At 54.7% G+C, this 18,021-nt stretch overlaps 1 protein-coding gene across 1 annotated transcript; it reads right to left on the reverse strand.

Moving 5' to 3' along the window:
- Nucleotides 1–8,254: 8,254 nt before the first annotated feature.
- On the reverse strand, nt 8,255–16,372 carry LOC148137933 (syncytin-2-like). Its single transcript, XM_087982057.1, has 2 exons — nt 16,091–16,372; nt 8,255–10,962 (listed from the first exon to the last, which is right to left on the reverse strand). Exon 2 carries the CDS (start codon nt 10,312–10,314, stop codon nt 9,064–9,066), a length of 1,251 nt encoding a protein of 416 aa, XP_087838183.1. The 5' UTR covers nt 10,315–10,962; nt 16,091–16,372; the 3' UTR covers nt 8,255–9,063.
- Between the last annotated feature and the right edge of the window lie 1,649 nt (nt 16,373–18,021).

Genomic DNA, 18,021 nt, shown 5'->3' on the forward strand with positions numbered 1-18,021 from the left:
TGTTTCAGTGTATCGCAGACTGTCAGAGAGTGTCACAGTGTGCCTCAGAGAGAAGCAGAGAGTGTCACAGTGTGTTTCAGTGTATCACAGTCTTTCAGAGAGTGTCACAGTGCGCCTCAGAGAGAGTCAAAAGCGTGTCACAGTGTCTCTCGGTGAGTGTCACAGTGTGCCTCAGAGAGTCAGACAGAGTCACAGTGTGTTGGAGAGTGTCAGAGTGTCACAGTGTGTCTCAGCGTGTTAGAGAGTGCCATAGACCGTTTCAGAGAGTGTCAGAGAGTGACACAGTGTGTCAGAGAGTGTCACAGAGAGTTTCAGAGAGTCAGAGAGTGTCACAGTGTATCTCAGCGTGTTAGAGAGTGCCATAGACAGTTTCAGAGAGTGTCAGAGAGTGTCACAGTGTCTCGGAGGGAGTCAGAAAGTGTCACTGTCTGTCTCGGAGAGTGTCAGATAGGATCAGAGAGAGTCGCAGTGTGTTTGAGAAAGTGCCAGAGAGTGTCACAGTGTATCTTAGCGTGTGTCAGAGAGTGCCACAGAGAGTTTCAGAGGGAGTCAGAGTGTCACAGTGTGTCTCAGAGTTTCAGGGAGAGTCAGAAAGTGTGACAATCTGTCAGGGAGTGTCACAGTGTGTTTCAGAGAGAGTCAGACAGTGTCACCTTGTGTCTCAGTGAGTGTCGGAGTGCATCACACTCGGTCAGTGAGTGTTACAGTGTGTCAGGGAGTGTCACAGTCTGTCAGAGAGTGTCACATTGTGTTTCGTAGAGTGTCAGAGAGAGAGTCAGAGAGAGTCACAGTGTGTCTCAGGGTCTCAGTGAGAGACAGAGAGTGTCACAGTGTGTCACAGTCTGTTAGAGAGTGTTACAGTGCGTCTTAGAGTGACACAGTGTGTCCCAGAGAGTCAGAGAGAGTCAGCAAGTGTCGCAGTGTGTCTCAGCGAGTGTCACAATGTCTCAGAGAATGTCAACATGTGTCAGGGAGTGTCACAGTCAGTCAGTGTCACAGTGTGTCAGAGAGTGTCGAAGTGTGTCTCAGGGAATCAGAGAGAGACGGAACGTGTCACAGTGTCACAGAGAGCATCACAGTATCTAGGAATATGTCACGGTGTGTCAGAGATTGTCACAGTCTGTCAGAGAGTGTCACAATGTGTCTCAGAGTGTCAGAGAGAGTCAGAGAATGTCACCTTGTGCCTAAGAGAGTGTCAGAGAGTGTCACAGTGTATCACAGTCTGTCAGTGAGTGTCACAGTGTGTTTCAGAGAGAGTCAGAGAGTGTCACCGTGTGTCTACGAGAGGGTCAGAGAGCGTCAGAGAGAATCACAGTCTGTCTCAGAGAGAGTCAGAGTGCGTCACAGTGTGTCACAGTCTGTCAGGGAATGTCACAGTTTGCCTCAGAGGGTGTCAGAGAAAGACAGAGAATGTTAGAGAGGATCATAGTGTGACTCAGAGATAGTCAGAGAGAGTCAGAGAGTGTCACAGTGTGTCTCAGAGTGTCAGAGAGAATCACATAGTCTCACAGTGTGTCTCAAAGTGTCAGAGATAATCAGAGAGCGTCACAGTGTGTCTAAGAGAGTGTCATAGTGTGTCACAGTCACTCTGAGAGGGTCAGAGAGTGCCACTGTGTGTCACAGAGAGTCTCACACTGTGTATCAGCGAGTGTAACAGTGTGTCACAGTCTGTAAGAGAAGGTTACAGTGTATTTCAGAGTGTGTCAGAGAGTCACAATGAATCATACTGTGTCTCAGAGAGGGTCAGTGTTTGTTTCAGAGAGGGTCACAGTCTGTCAGAGAGTGTTACAGTGTTTCTCAGAGAGTGACAGAAAGAGTCAGAAAGTGTCACAATCTTTCTCAGAGACTGTCAGAGAGTGTCACATTGTGTCACAGTGTGTCTCATAGAGTCAGAGAGTGTCACTGTGTGTCTAAGAGAGTGTCAGAGAGCGTCAGAGTGTCACAATATGCCTCAGAGATTGTCAGAGAAAGTCAGAGAATGTCATTGTGTGTCATCGCCTTAGAGAGAATCATAGTGGGACAGAGATAGTCAGAAAGTGTCACAGTGTGTCTTAAAGAGTGTTACATTGTCACAGAGAATTTCACCATGTGTCAGAGTGTGTCACAGTCGGTCAGAGAGTGTTACAGTGTGTCAGGGAGTGCCACAGTCTGTCACAGTCTGTCAGAAAGTGTCACATTGTGTCTCAGAGAGCGTCAGTGAGGGTCTGCGAATGTCACAGCGTGTCTCAAAGTCTCAGAGAGTCTCAGAGTGTCACAGTGTGTCTCAGAGTGTCAGAGCGAGACAGAGAGTGTCACAGTGTGTCTAAGAGAGTGTTACAGTGTGTCTGAGAGCGGGTCAGAGTGTGCCACAGTCTGTCAGAGAGTGTCACAGTGTGTCAGCGCCGGCCACACACCGGCGCCTGTCTGACCTTCACTGCCGTCCACACACCGCTCCCAGCCTGACCCTCACTGCCATCTGCACACCACTCCCAGCCTGACCCTCACAACCATCCACAAACCGTCCCCAACCTGACCCTCACCGCCGTCCACACACCGCTCCCAGCCTGACCCTCACTGCCATCTGCACACCGCTCCCAGCCTGACCCTCACAACCATCCACAAACCGTCCCCAACCTGACCCTCACTGCCGTCCACACACCGCTCTCAGCCTGACCCTCACAACCATCCACAAACCGTCCCCAAGCTGACTCTCACCGCCGTCCCACACCGCCCCAGCCTGACCGTCACTGCCATCCACACACCACCACCAGCCTGTCCCACACCGCCATCCCGCACCGCTCCAGCCTGACCCACACTACCGTCCACCAACCCCCCCAGCCTGACTCCACCGCTGTCCACCAACCGCCGCCAGCCTGACCCCCACCGCCGTACAACACTGCCACAGCCTGACCCACACCACCGCCCATACTCCGCTCCTAGCCTGACCCTCACCACCGTCTACACACCGTCTCCAGCATGACCCTCATTGCCACCCGCACACTGCCCATGGCCTGAAACCCACTGCCGTCCACACACCGCACCCAGTCTCACCCTCACCGCTGTCTACACACCGCCTCCAGCCTAGCATTCTCCACCATCCACACACCATCCCGAGCCTGACACTCACCACCGTCCACACACCACCACCAGCCTGACCCTCATCACCACCCACACACTGACCCCAGCCGGATGCACAACATCGCTCACACACCATCCCCAGGCTTACCCATATTGACGCCGAACACACCGCCCCCAGCCTGACCCTCACCACCTCCCACACACTGACCCCAAATTGACCCTCACCGCCATCCAACACCGCCCCCAGCCTGAACCTCACCACCATCCACACACTACCCCCAGCCTGACCACCACTGCCGTCCACTCTCTGCACCAAACCTGATCCCCACCGCTGTCCACTCTCCACCCCCAGCCTGACCCTCACCACCATCCACACACCGCCCCTAGCCTAACCCTCACCGACATCAATGCACCACCCCCAGCCTGACCCTCACCACTCTCCACCAACCGCCCCCAGCCTGACCCTCACCACCGTCCACACACTGCCCCCAGCCTGAACTTCACCACCATCCACACACCGCCCGCAACCTGACCCTCACCGCCGTCCACACACCACCCCCAGGCTGACCCTCACTGCTGTCCACACACCGCCCCCAGCCTGACCCTCACCACCATCCACACACCGCCCCCAGCCTGAACCTAACCACCGTCCACACGCCGCCCCCAGCCTGAACCTCACCACCGTCCACACGCCGCCCCCAGCCTGACCCGCACCATCATACACACATCAACCCCAGCCTGACCCTCACTAACATCCACACGCCGCGCCCAGCCTGACCCGCACCATCGTACACACACCTCCCCCAGCCTGACCTGCACGGCCATCCAAACGCCGCCCCAGACTGAACCTCACCACGATCCACAAACTACCCCCAGCCTGACGACCACCGCTATCCACTCTCTGCACGAAACCTGATCCCCACTGCTGTCCACACATCACCCCCAGCCTGACCTTAATCACCATCCACACACCGGCCCCAGCCTGAACCTCACCACCGTCCACACGCCGCCCCAAGCCTGACCCGCACCATCGTACACACACCGTCCCCAGCCTGACCCTCACTACCATCCACTCACCGCCTGCAGCCTGACCCCGACTGTCGTTCACACGCCAACACCAGCCTGATCCTCTCCTCCGAACACACACCAACCCCTGCCTGACACCCACCGTCACACCACACCGCCACCAACCTGACACCCACCACTACCCAACTCCACCTCTAGCCTGAACCTCACGGCCATCCACACACTACCCCCAGCCCGACAATCACCGCAGTCCACACACCGCCCCCAGGATGATCCTCACCAATATCCAGACACCGTTCCCAGCCTGACAATCAATGCCGTTCACACACCGCCCCCAGTCTGACCCTCAACGCCATCTACACACCACCCCCAGCCTGACCTTCACTCCCGTGTATACGCCGACCCCAGTCTGCCCCTCACCACTGTCCACCAACCGCCCCCTGCCTGACACCACCGTTGTCCAGCACTGCCACAAGCCTGACCCACACGGCCGCCCACACCGCCCCTAGCATTATCCTCATGCTGTGGCCCCACACACTATCCACAGCATGATCCTCACTGAGAATACACAACGCCCCGAGCCAGACCTTCACCACCGCCCACACGCCGCCCCCAGCCTGACGCTCACTGCCGTCCAACACTGACCCCAGCCAGACCCTCACCACTGCCCATACGCCGCCCCCAGCCTGTCCCTCACCGCCGCCGAAACACCGCCCCCAGCCTGACCCTCACTGCCGTCCCCACGCTGCCCCGAGCCTGTCCCTCACTGCCATCCGCACACCGCCCCCAGTCTGACCCTCACTGCCTTCCACACGCTGCCCCGAGTCTGACCCTCACTGCCCTCCACACACCGCACCCTGCCTGACCCTGACTGCTGTCCACACGCTGCCCCCAGCCTGTCCCTCACAGTCATCTGCATACTGCCCGAGCCTGACCCTCACTGCCGTCAACACACGGCCACCAGCCTGACCCTCACTACCATCCAACACCATCACCATCCTGTCCCTCACCACTGTCCACACACCACCCCCAGCCTGACCCTCAACGCCACCCACACACCGTCACAAGCCTGACCCCCCACCGTCATTCACGCATCGACCACAGCCTGACGGTCCCCTCCAATAACACACCACCACCTGCCTCACATCCAACACTACTCAACATCGCCCCCAGCCTGAAACTCACTGCCGCCCACACACTACCCCCAGCCTGAACCCGACCGCCGTCCACACACCGCACCCAGCCTGATACCCACCGCCACCCAACACCACCCCCAGCCTGACCCTCACCGCAGTCCACACAACAGCCCCAGCGTGAAGCTCACCACCGTCCAGACACTGTTCCCAGCCTGACATTCAACACCGTTTACACACCACCCCAGCCTGACCTTCACTGCCGTGTACACGGTGACCCCAGCCTGACCCTCACCACTGTCCACCAACCGTCCCCAGCCTGACACCACCACCATCCAACACTGCCACAAGCCTGACCCGCACCACCGCCCACACAACGCTTCTAGCTTTATCCGCACTGCCGTCCACGCACCACCCACAGCATGACCCTCACCAAGAACACTCAACGCCCCAGGCCAGACACTCATCACCGCTCACACACCGCCCCGAGCCCGATGCTCAATGTCGTCCAACACTGACCAAAGCCTGAAGCTCACCGCTGTCCACACACCGTACTCTGTCTGACCCTTACTGCCATCCACACACTGCACCCAGCCTAACCCTCACTGCCGCCCACACACTGCACCATGCCTGTCCCTCAATGCCTTCCGCACACCACCCCCAGCCTGACCCTCACTGCTGTCAACACACCGTCCCCAGGCTGAATCTCACAGCCGTCCAGCACCGCCCCAGCCTGACCCTCACTACCGTCAACACACTGCCACCAGCCTGTCCCTCACCGCCGTCCAACACCGTCAGCAGCCTCTCCCTCACCACCATCCACACACTGCCCATAGCCTGACCCTCACCGCCACCCACACATTGCCCCCAGCCTGAACCCCCCCGCCATCCACACACCGCACCCAGACTGACCCTCACCGCCATCTACACACTGCCCCCAGCCTGACACTCTCCACCGTCCACACACCACCCCAGCCTGACCCTCACCACCACCCATACACCGCCCACAGAATGACCCTCACTACCGTCCACACACCGGCACCAACCTGACCCTTACTGCCGTCCACACACCACCCCAAAGCTGACCCTCACTACTGCCCACACACCGTCTCCAGACTGTCCCTCTCCGCCGTCAACCAACCACCCAACGCCTGATCCTCACTGCCGTCCAATAACGCCCCAGCCTGACCCACACTGCCGTCCAATAATGCCCCAGCTTGAACCTCACCACCGTTCAATAATGCCCCAGCCTGAACCTCACCACTGTCCAATAATGCCCCAGCCTGACCCTCACTGCTGTCCAATAATGCCCCAGCCTGACCCTCACTGCCGCCCAAACACCGGCCCTAGCCTTATCTTCACAGCCGTTCACACTCCACCCCCAGCCTGACCCTCACCTCATCCACACACAGTCCCCAGCCTGTCCCTACTGCCATCGGCATACCACCCCCAGCCTCACCCTCACCACCGTCCAACACCATCCCAAGCCTGTCCCACACGCTGCCCCCAGCCTGACCCTCACTGCCGATCAAAAACCGTTCCCAACCTGACCCACACCACCGTCCACCAAACATCCCCCGCCTGACCCCACCGCTGTCCACCAACCGCCCCCAGTTTGACCCTCACCACCGTCCAACACCGCCACAAGCCTGACCCTCACCGCCGCCCACACACCGCCCCTAGTCTTATCCTCACTGCTGTCCACACACAAAGCCCCGAGCCTGACCCTCACCACCGCCCTTACACCGCCCCCAGCTTGACCCTCACCGCCACCCACACACCATCTCCAACCTGACCCTCACTGCCGTCCAACAATGACCACTCCTGACCCTCACCACCAGCCACACACTCCCCAGCCTGATCCTCATCGAGGTCGAACACACCCTCCCAAGCCTGTCCCTCACAGTCGGCCACATGCTGCCCTCAGCCTGACCCTCACTACCGTCCACAAACCGTTCCCAACCTGAACCTCACCGCCGTCCCTGACCGCCACCATCCTGACCCTCACTGCCGTCCACACACCGCACCCAGCCTGCCACTCACCGCCGTCCACACGCCGCCACCAGCCTGTCCCTCACTGCCATCCACAAACCGTCCCCAACCTGATTCTCACCGCCGTCCCACACTGCCCCAGCCTTACCCTCACCGCCGTCCAACAACCGCCCCCAGCCTGACCCTCACCGCTGTCAAACAACCGCCCCCGGCCTGACCCCCACCACTGTCCAACACTGCCACAAGCCTGACCCTCACTGCTGTCCAATACTGCTCTAGCCTGACGCTCACTGCCGCCCACACACCGAACCTAGCCTTATCCTCACAGACGTTCACACACCACCCCCAGCCTGACCCTCACTGCCGTCCACACACTGTCCACAGCCTGACTCTCACCGCCAGCCAGCTACGCCCCAGCCTGACCCTCACCGCCGTGCACACTCCGCCACCAACCTGACCATCACCACTGATCAACACTGTCCTGAGTCTGACCCTCACCGCCGTCCACACACCGCCCCCAGCCTGACCCTCACCGCCATCTACACACCAACCCAGCCTGACCCTCACTGCCATCTACACACCGCCCCCAGCCTGACCCTCACCACCATCCACCAACCACCCTAAGCCTGACCCCACCGCTGTCCGCCAACTGCTCCAGCCTGACCCCCACCGCCGTCCAACGCTTCCACAAGCCTGATCCTCACCGCCGCCCACACATCGCCCCTAGCCTTATCCTCACCGCCGTCTACACACCGCCGCCAGCCGAACCCTCATTGCCATCCACACACCGCCACCAGCCTATCCCTCACTGCCGTCCAACTCCGTCACCAGCCTATCCCTCACCGCCGTCCACACAATACTCCCAGCCTGACCCTCACTGTCATTCACACAACGACCTCAGCCTGACCGCCCTCTCTGAACAAACACCACGCCCTGCCTGACACCCAACAGTAAGCGAGATATGCGGCTGTCCGGCCCCATCTCCGGCACTTTTATTTCCATGCCCAGGAACAAAGACACGGAGGAGTCTGTTGAAAACGTTTTCATTCAACTTTGCAAAGTCGGGTGCAGTTTCCCGTAGGTACACACGCATGCATAATAATCTCCACACATTATATACACGTATATGTGGGCTGGGTCTCCTACTGCTGTCTTGACCAATGAGTGCTAGGGTTCCCCACTGTTTTCCTTATTTGGGTTCTGGTGCCTGCGATTATTTTGTTACTCACTTGGCCAATCAGTGTTCGAGCTCCCCGTTCTTTCCTTATATGGATGATGTTGTACAACTGAGGTTAAGGGCGGTCTCTCAGCTATCGAGGAAAGCTGTTACAATTGTTTCATTCATAAAAACATGGGGGAGGTCCGGCAACAGTTTCGAGTGTCTGCTTGTGTTTACTATAAGGTAGAAAAGACTAAAATGCAGCTAACCGTTTAAAAATTACACTACCCCCTACAAATCCCCGGTGTCTTTTCTTACGGCCTGTAATTTTTAAACCGTAAGTTTCTTCTCCAGGGCGTTTAATAACTCCCGACCTTGTTCATCAAACTGCCCGTCTCTAATACTACCCCCGCCCAAGAGGGATTCACGTTGTTTCATCTCGCGATTCATTCGTTCAACCTGCCCATAGGGAAGATCCCTCTTAGTAAGGGCGGTTTCGATCAGTCGTTGAGTTAATCCCCGGACGCAGGGAATAACACAACACCCAATGGCAGTGAGTACCCCTGCCACCACTATACATGAGACAAGAAAGGGAACGACCACCCCCGTCCATTTACCGAACCATGCTTCCAACCAGTCCGTGAGGCCAGAGTCGATGCCCGAGTTTTCGGCCAGTTCGTCCGCCAATGTGGTGAGTCATTCCAGGGCGCGGGTGATGGACCCATCAGGGGCTGTGTTGTTGCGGATGAAAGTGCAGCACTGAGTGCCTATCATGACACAAACACCCCCCTTCTCTGCCAACATCATGTCGAAGGCCAACCTATTTTCCCACGCCATCCTACTAGTGGCGTCCAGTTGTTCTGCTATTCCTTTCACTGCATCCCGGGTATAATTAATGAACCTCTGCTGATTGTAGTAAATATAATTAATCCAATCCACGTTCTTATTGATGGTCACCCACCAGAACAGTGACGACTCAAAACCCGCCGCTATCTGGTTCCTAGCCTTGTATTCATCAGGAACACCCTTGGGGACCCCTATGGCATCTAAATATATGTTATCATCGAAAGAGGTCTCCAAAGCTCTCTCAGTTCTTCCACTGGAACGGGGTTGCTCTTGTTTTTCGAATGCCAGGGTGAATGGGATGGCCAATTTAACGATTGCACAAGTGCCCGTCCATTTTCGGGGCAAAGTCGGTCGCAGAACCCTCCCACCACAGTACCACAAGAGGTCTGCCCTAGGCACTTGAATGTGGGAGTAATTCCCGCCCCCGGTAGTTTCATTGACCAGCCGAATTGATCCGCTGCACTTGTCAAATGTCCCCACATCGTTATCCCACTGTAGTCCCGTCCGTGAGACGCAGGCTTGGTGCGTACCCGTTACCCCTGAGAATGATGGCGGGCGGGGCGCCCCCTCAGACCTGACGGGCGGAAACTTCAAACTCAAGGGTCGACAAGTGGAGTCGTTCCAGGCCTCTCGGTCCTGGTACAGCCTTATCAGGCAGTCCAAGGCTCGTGGGTGTTTCTCCCATCCCAGCGGGAATGGGACCACCTGAGGGTTAGGGCGGGCACTCGTGCATGCGTAGCAATCACTCTTTTTCATGCTCCTCACAGTATATTTGACCCATTCCATCCAGGCATTCGCCTCCCCGTATCCCGTTTCTATTTCAAAGGTCTTTTCCAAATCCGTCACCTCAATTATTCTAATCTTTTCCTGCTCATCGGTGGCGGATGAGCCCCCAGACTCAGCTTCAATGATCGTGATATACGTGCAGCACAGCTGCAACCCCTCCTGTCCTGCCTGGCCCCCAACCCAAATACCCAGTATTGTTCCATTAAGGCTCGCTCCGTTGTTTCCCAAGTTCTTTATGGTCAGATAGAGCGGATTGCACTGATTCTGCCCACAATCCCGTCCAGGGGTGATGGGATCACGGACAACTGACACCATAGCCTGGACCCCGGGGCTGGAGGCCTATGTATGCCTTCCCTACCATGCAATTGTAATACTAACGTCTGACCCTGGAATCCCCTTTCTCTCTCTAGGTTCCGTTTAGTTTGATTCAGTTCACTTTTAGTCCTGCAGGGCACCAACCCACATAGGTCTAAGCTAAATGTCTGTGTTGGCTTGTTGGCAAGCACGGAGATGGAGAACCACTGACGGTCCTCTACTTGTTTTTTTTCCGGAGGCCAAATTGGGTAACACGCACACTATGACCCAGCCCAAGGATAATGGCATAGCAAGTTAACAATACGATTGACTGCATTTTGTCGCGACACCTGTAGCCAGAGGGCACAGTTCCTTTAGACTCGCCAAAGTCCGATTAGTTTGTTCTCAGGGTCTCTGTTCCTTAGATGCCTTTGTCAGAGAGGTTCGTTCGTCCTCCGTCGGTTGTGGCACTGGTCCCTTGACTCGAGTGTAATGTGTCCAGCCCTTTTCGGCCGTACGGACAGCCGTTTCGGTCGACAAAAGTACCAGGAAGGGACCGTCCCAACTTGGTTCGAGGGTACGTTGCTTCCAGCTTTTAATCAGGACCCACTGACCCGGCTTGACGGTGTGCACCGCAAACTCGAGGGGCGGCGTCTGTGCCAAAAGTCCCTGTTGGCGTAAACGAGATAGAGCAGACCCCAGAGCCACCACATATTTTTGCACAAACATATCCCGAGACTCGAATACAGGGGGTTCCCCCTTCGGCCCATGGAACGGGAGGTCAAACAGCATTTCGAAAGGGGAGACGCCCAAATCCCGCCTTGGCTGGGTGCGAATTTGCAATAGGGCAAGGGGTAGGCATTTGGTCCAAGGCAGGCCGATTTCACTAGTGAGTTTGGTTAGCTGCTTTTTGATGGTCTGGTTCATTCTTTCGATCTTGCCCGAGGAGGGGGGATGTCAGGGGGTGTGCAAATCCCAGTTAATCCCCATTGCTTGCACTACATTCTGGAGGACGGTCGAGGTGAAGTGGCTCCCCTGGTCAGAGTCAATAGCGCGGCATAGCCCAAATCGTGGGATGATTTGTTCGAGTATAATTTTGCTAACCTGAGTTGCCGTTGCCGTGGCAGTGGGGAAAGCTTCCACCCATCCTGTCAGGTGATCTACTATTACTAATAGATACTTCAGGCGACCTATGGGGGGGGAGCTCAGTGTAATCTACCTGGACATACTCAAACGGCCTATAGGCCGGACTCCTACCCCCTTGTCTTGCATGCTGCTGCAGCCCCCTTTTGTTAATCTTTCGACATGTTATGCAATCTCCTGTGACCTGCTTGGCTACCGTGTACAGACCAGGGTGGGCATATCGGCGCAGGAAGGCATCACACAGTGCCTGGGCGCACCAGTGACCCCCTTGGTGTAGACGGGCAATAATGTCCCGCGTCAACGGTCGATTTAGTAGCTGGCGGCCATCGGGTAAGGTCCACTTCCCTTCCCTATCCTTTCTACCCCCCAGAGACGCAAGAAGAGTTTCTTCTTTGTCAGTAAACGTGGGGACTTCGGTAATTTCGGATATCTGGGGAATCCTTACCAGGCAGTTTATTACTTCCTTCCCCATCCCGGCCAATTTTGCTTGTTCATCTACCAATTGATTCCCCAGGGTCTCTATTTTATCGTCTTTCTGGTGCCCTTTCACATGTACTACAGCAATCTCTTGTGGCAGCAACAAATCCTCCAAGATCATGGCTACTAGTTCCTCGTGGACTAACTCCTTTCCTCTACTATTTATCATTCCCCTTTCCGTCCAGATCTTCCCAAAGGTGTGTTCTACCCCAAAGGCATACTTAGAGTCAGTGTAGATTGTCCCGGCTATTCCTTTTAAATTCCTCAGAGCCCGGTGCAAGGCGTACAATTCGCACGTTTGTGCGGACCAGGCATTCGGTAGCCGTCCACTTTCCACTAATTCCCAACCAGTCTCACTAATGACTGCATAACCGTTGTGTCTGTTCCCATCTATCACTCGAGAGGACCCGTCAATGTACCACCGCCTTCCTGCATGTAAGGGGGTGTCCCTCAGATCTTCCCTCACTTTACTCTGGTACTCTATTATGTCTGAACAGCAGTGTTCCAGTTCCTCCTCCCCTTCCCCTTTCCAAAGGAAGTCCGCCGGGTTCTGGCAGCCCCCGACTTCTATTCGGAGGTCTTCTCGGTCTAACAATATGGCTTCATATTTCAGAATTCTCGAGTCAGTCAGCCACCTCCCGGCCTTCTGATTCAGGATGGCTCTAACCTGGTGGGGAGTAGTGACTGTCAAGGGGGCCCCGAAAGTCAACTTCCTGCTTTCCTCTACCAGCTTTGCCGTGGCTGCCACCGCTTGGACACACTCCGGCCACCCTCGGGAGACTGGATCCAGAATTTTTGACAGGAAAGCCACGGGCTTCCTTTCTCCCCCCCAATCCTGGGTCAATACTCCAAGAGCGGTTCCCTTTCTGGAGTTCACAAAGAGACGAAATGTCTTACTAAAATCTGGCAAGCTTAAAACAGGTGCGGTCATCAATTTTTCTTTTAGAATTCCAATTAACATTTTCTCCTCCTCCTCCTCCCATTTTATTCTATTGGGTGCCTCCTCAATGAGTTTTAGATACAAGTCTTTAGTAAGGCGGGCATAGTCATCTATCCATAACCGACAATAGCCTAAGAGTCCCAAGAACTTCCGCAACTCCCTCTTGGTTGTTGGGAGGCCTAGTTCGATTATTGCCCGCACTCTTTCTGGACTTATTCGTTTCTGTCCCTGGCTTATCAAGTGTCCCAGGTACTTAACCTCTTTCTCGACATATTGGAGCTTCTTCTGACTCACTCTTAACCCCTTCTCAGCTAGGTAATTTAACAGGGCATTAGTCCCAAGTAGGACATCCTCCTCCGTGGGCCCGGATAAAAGGAGATCGTCCACGTATTGTATAAGCTTAAGGGCCGGGGACAAGGTTAGTCCCTCCAATAATTGTTCCAGAATCTGCCCGAACAGAGTCGGGGACTCAGTGAATCCTTGGGGGAGCACGGTCCACCTGTACTGCTGTTTTCTACCAGTATCAGGATCCTCCCATTCAAAAGCAAAAAGATCCCTACTGTCCTTGTCCAGGGGACACGCCCAGAAGGCATGCTTTAAGTCTATAACACTAAACCAGCCGTGGTCCGGGGGTATTCGCCCCAGAATAGTGTATGGGTTCGGTACCACAGGGTGCCGTACTTGGACAATTTTATTTACTTCCCTTAGGTCTTGGACCATTCGGTAGCTCCCGTCCGACTTCCGGACCGGCAGGATGGGGGAATTGTATCGTGACATACAGAGCTCTACCAATCCATCTTTTATTAGGTCTTCCATAACTGTCTTCAGGCCCTGCCTCCCTTCCCAAGAGATGGGGTATTGGCGCACTCTGACGTCGGGGCTCTGGGGCTTTAATTTTACCTCCACCGGATGTCAAATTGCGAGTCCCCCCCGGTTCCCTTTGGCGACCCAAACCCTAGGGTCTATCTCTGTCAATCGGGACTCACTAAGGTATGACATGGTAACGGCTAATTCATCCTCTTCTCCCACTTCTGTTCGTAATCCGAAACGGACTATCAAATCCCGTCCCAACAACCCATAGGGAAGATGGGGGAGGTGAAGGAGTTCCACCTGGAGCTCCTCTTCCTCCAGCCGCAAGGGTTGTGGTTCGAAAATTTTCGCACTAAAAACCCCACCCTTAACTCCTGAAATGTTTAATGTTTTAGCTTGGAAGCCAATCCCCCTAGGATGGAGGGGAATTGAGAACCTGCCGGCGCCTGTGTCAACTAAGAAGGTAACATCTTGTTCAAATGGGCCCACCCGTAAATTTACCAGGGGTTCTTGGTAGGCCCGTGTTCCGATCCTCCCCTGACTTCCCTAATCCATTTGTTCACGCTCCATTTCATACATCCCTTCTCTTTCCCTTTTAAACTCTGGACAATCCCTTTTGAAGTGTCCCAGTTTCCCGCAATGGTAACATTCGGCCACATGAGGCCGCTCAATTCCATAAGATCCTCCTCTCTCACTTCTGCCCCGTCTCGCTTCTCTCCCTCTCCAACTTTTGTTCGACGTTCCTCTTTCCACTCCATAACCTCCCTCCCCCATTCCGGTGGACTTACAAGCTTCCCGTACGGCTGCCACCATCATTTTTGTCTTCTGTTTCTCCCTTATTACATCCCTCTGAACGTACAACTTCTGTGCTTCCCGTAATAAGTCTGCAACATCTTTTTCAGCCCTATCCTCCACTTTCTGTAATTTCTTCTGAATGTCAGGCCATGACTTAGTCACAAAGTGCACCTTAAGCATGCCCTTGCCTATTTCCCCATCAGGGTCTAAACCTGAATACTTCCGCATGGACTCCCGCAAACGGTCTAAAAACTCACTCGGGGATTCATCCTTTTTCTGTCCAACTTCGAATGCTTTCGCTAAATTCCGCTGTTTGGGCACGCAGGTTTGGATCCCCCTGATTATAAGGCTTCTGAGATCTGTCATATTGGCCCGTCGCCCCGCCTCGTTATGATCCCACCGGGGGTCCTCTAAGGCGTACTTCTGCTCTCCACGCTGAGGGCCGTCCTGATGCTCCCTATCCCAAATGGCCATTGCACTATTCCGGATCATAACAATTTCATCGTAATTAAATAGTATTCTCATCATGGCCTGCAGTTCAGCCCATGTGTATATACTGGGCCCCAGAAATTGGTCCAGTTGTTATCCCACACTGATGGCGTCGTCCAGTAGACGGGGTAGTTCATTACGGAGTTGCCGGATATCCCCAGAATTTAAAGGTTGTACTACGAACCCGGTCCGTTCGTTCCCAAACGGCACCTCTCGTAAGGGGTTCAGCTGTTCAATATTGTCACTCCTACCAGCTCTCAATTCCTCTTCTCGACCTTTCCGCATCTCGAGTCGGACTGATTTCCTAGTGCCTGGGGTGGGTTCTGCGCCGCCTCCTGTGCCCCCCCCCCCCCCCCCCACCAGCAGTCCCTGCCTCACTGGTCGTAGCCTGCTGGGAATCGGATTTATCCGTCGCAGGAGGGAGGTCCGCGCTGGACGCCTGGTCGTGCGCGGGTGGTATATACGGCGGCGGGGCGGACGGTGGCAAACTGTCGGTGAGGATGTCCCAAGACTTCTGGGGCTTCCTCGGGTCTGTTTGGGGAATCAGAGGATAGAGACGCATGGGACTCTCGCCGTCGCCCGCCAACCAGGCGGCGGCGTATTTGCTCTCTTCTGGGTCAAACGGTTGTTTTCTGTTAACATATACATTTAGGATTTGACACACCCAGTCTTCATCAGACCCATACTCGGGCCAAACTACCGAGGGGGCGCGGATAGGTTCTTTGGTCCATATAAAACAACAATATTTTATCATGCTCTCTTTCTTTAAGTCCTTCGTTCTACTACTGTGCGTCCATAGACTTAACTTCCGACCTAATGGACTATCGGGGGGTATTTCTTTCCCATTTGCAGTCTTCCCTGACTTCTCCTTAGTAAATCTAGAAGTCTGATTTCCCATGGTCTATCTTCGGTCCTGGTCTTAAACGCCTAAAACGTTTTCACAGATGACCGTCAAAACCACAACTTCCCGTGGTTTATCTTCGGTCCTGGTCTTAAACGCCTAAAACGTTTTCACAGGTGACCGTCAAAACCACAATTTCCCGTGGTTTATCTTCGGTCCTGGTCTTAAATGCCTAAAACGTTTTCACAGATGACCGTCAAAACCACGCGGTCAACAAGGAAGAACAAAAGAAACTCTCTTACCTTGATCCGTGCACGGAGTTGTCTGGTCTTTTTAAATGTGTGTACCCCCGTGTATAGTCACTAACCGGTCGTCCCAACACTCGTCCGTGTGTTCCTTTTCCAGGATTCAAAATTATTTTTAAATGAGCCGGGTCACATCCTCACTTGGCCGACGGCCAACAGACCAAGCTGATCAGTGAGAAGTATAAATATATACTAGACGCGTCTTTGTTGTGATCAGACTTGATCCGTGAGCCGAAGAGACTTCCCCCCCCCCCCCCGGCAATAATTATTTCAAACCGGACGAGCCCCCAATTGTGCGAGATATGCGGCTGTCCGGCCCCATCTCCGGCACTTTTATTTCCCTGCCCAGGAACAAAGACACGGAGGAGTCTGTCCAAAACTTTTTCATTCAACTTGCAAAGTCGGGTGCTGTTCCCACAGGTACACACACAAGCATAGTAATATCCACGCATTATATACACGTATATGTGGGCTGGGTCTCCTACTGCTGTCTTGACCAATGAGTGCTAGGGTTCCCCACTGTTTTCCTTATTTGGGTTCTGGTGCCTGCGATTATTTTGTTACTCACTTGGCCAATCAGTGTTCGAGCTCCCCGTTCTTTCCTTATATGGATGATGTTGTACAACTGTGGTTAAGGGCGGTCTCTCAACTATCGAGGAAAGCTGTTACAATTGTTTCATTCATAAAAACATGGGGGAGGTCCGGCAACAGATTCGAGTGTCTGCTTGTGTTTACTATAAGGTAGAAAAGACTAAAATGCAGCTAACCGTTTAAAAATTACACTACCCCCTACAAAACTCCACACACCTAGTCGCCTGAGGCGGTAAATGAACTGCTGCCTCACAGCGCCTCTCTGGCGCTGTGAGGCTGCAGTGCTAACCACTGTGCCACCGTGCCGCCCACTAGGTGTAAGAGAGAGAGAGAGGGGGGTGAGAGAGAGAATGGGTGAAAGAGAGCGTGGGCCTGAGAGAGAGGGGGTCAGAGAGAGAGAGGGTGAGAGAAAGAGAGGGGCTGAGTGAAAGAGAGGGCCTGAGAGAGAAGGGGTGAAAGAGAAGGGGTTAGAGAGACAGGTGTAAGAGAGAGAGAGGGGTGAGGGAGAGAAAAAAGTGAGATAGAGAGAGGGGGTGCGAGAGAGAGAGAGGGGTGAGAGAGAGGCGGGTTGAGAGAGGGGTGAGAGAGAGGGTGAGAGAGAGAATGGGTGAGAGAGATGGAGGGCCTGAGAGAGGGGGGTGAGTGAGAATGGGTCAGAGAGAATGGGTGAGAGAGAGAGGGGATGAGAGAGAGGGGAGAGAGAGGAGGGTGAGAGAGGATGTGTGTGAGAGTGAGGGGGTAGAGCGAGAGAGAGATTGTGAGAGAGAGGGGACAGATGAGAGAGAGAGCGGGATGAGAGAGAGGGTGGGAGAGAGAGAGGGTTTTGAGAGAGGGGGTTGAGAGAAAGGGGGTGTGAGAGAGGGGAGAGAGAGAGGAGGGTGAGAGAGGATGTGTGATAGAGAGAGAGTGAGGGGGTGAGAGCGAGAGAGATTGTGAGAGAGAGAGGGTGTGAGAGAGAGGGAGAGATGAGAGAGAGAGCGGGGTGAGACAGAGAGGGGGTTGAGAGAGTAACAGTGAGAGGGTGAGAGATAGAGGGTGTGAGAGTGAGGAGAGAGAGAGAGTGAGGGTGTGTGTGAGAGAGAGGGAGGGTGAGAGAGTGAGGGGGTGAGAGAAAGAGGGGTTGAGAGAGATGGTCTGAGAGAGAGAGAGGGTTGACAGAAACGGGAGGTGAGAAAGAGCGGGGTGAGAGAGTGAGGGGTGAGAGAGAAAGGGGGCTGAGAGACAGAGGGGTTGAGGAGAGAGGCTGAGAGAGAGAGGGATGACAGAGAGAGGTGAGACAGAGGGGTGAAAGAGAGGAGATGAGAGAGAGGGGGTGAGAGAGAGGGGTTTAGAGAGAG

This window comes from Chiloscyllium plagiosum, unplaced genomic scaffold (genome assembly GCF_037043375.1).
Source record: "Chiloscyllium plagiosum isolate Xiang-an unplaced genomic scaffold, Cpla_swu_hap1 HiC_scaffold_42, whole genome shotgun sequence".
Classification (NCBI taxonomy): domain Eukaryota; kingdom Metazoa; phylum Chordata; class Chondrichthyes; order Orectolobiformes; family Hemiscylliidae; genus Chiloscyllium; species Chiloscyllium plagiosum.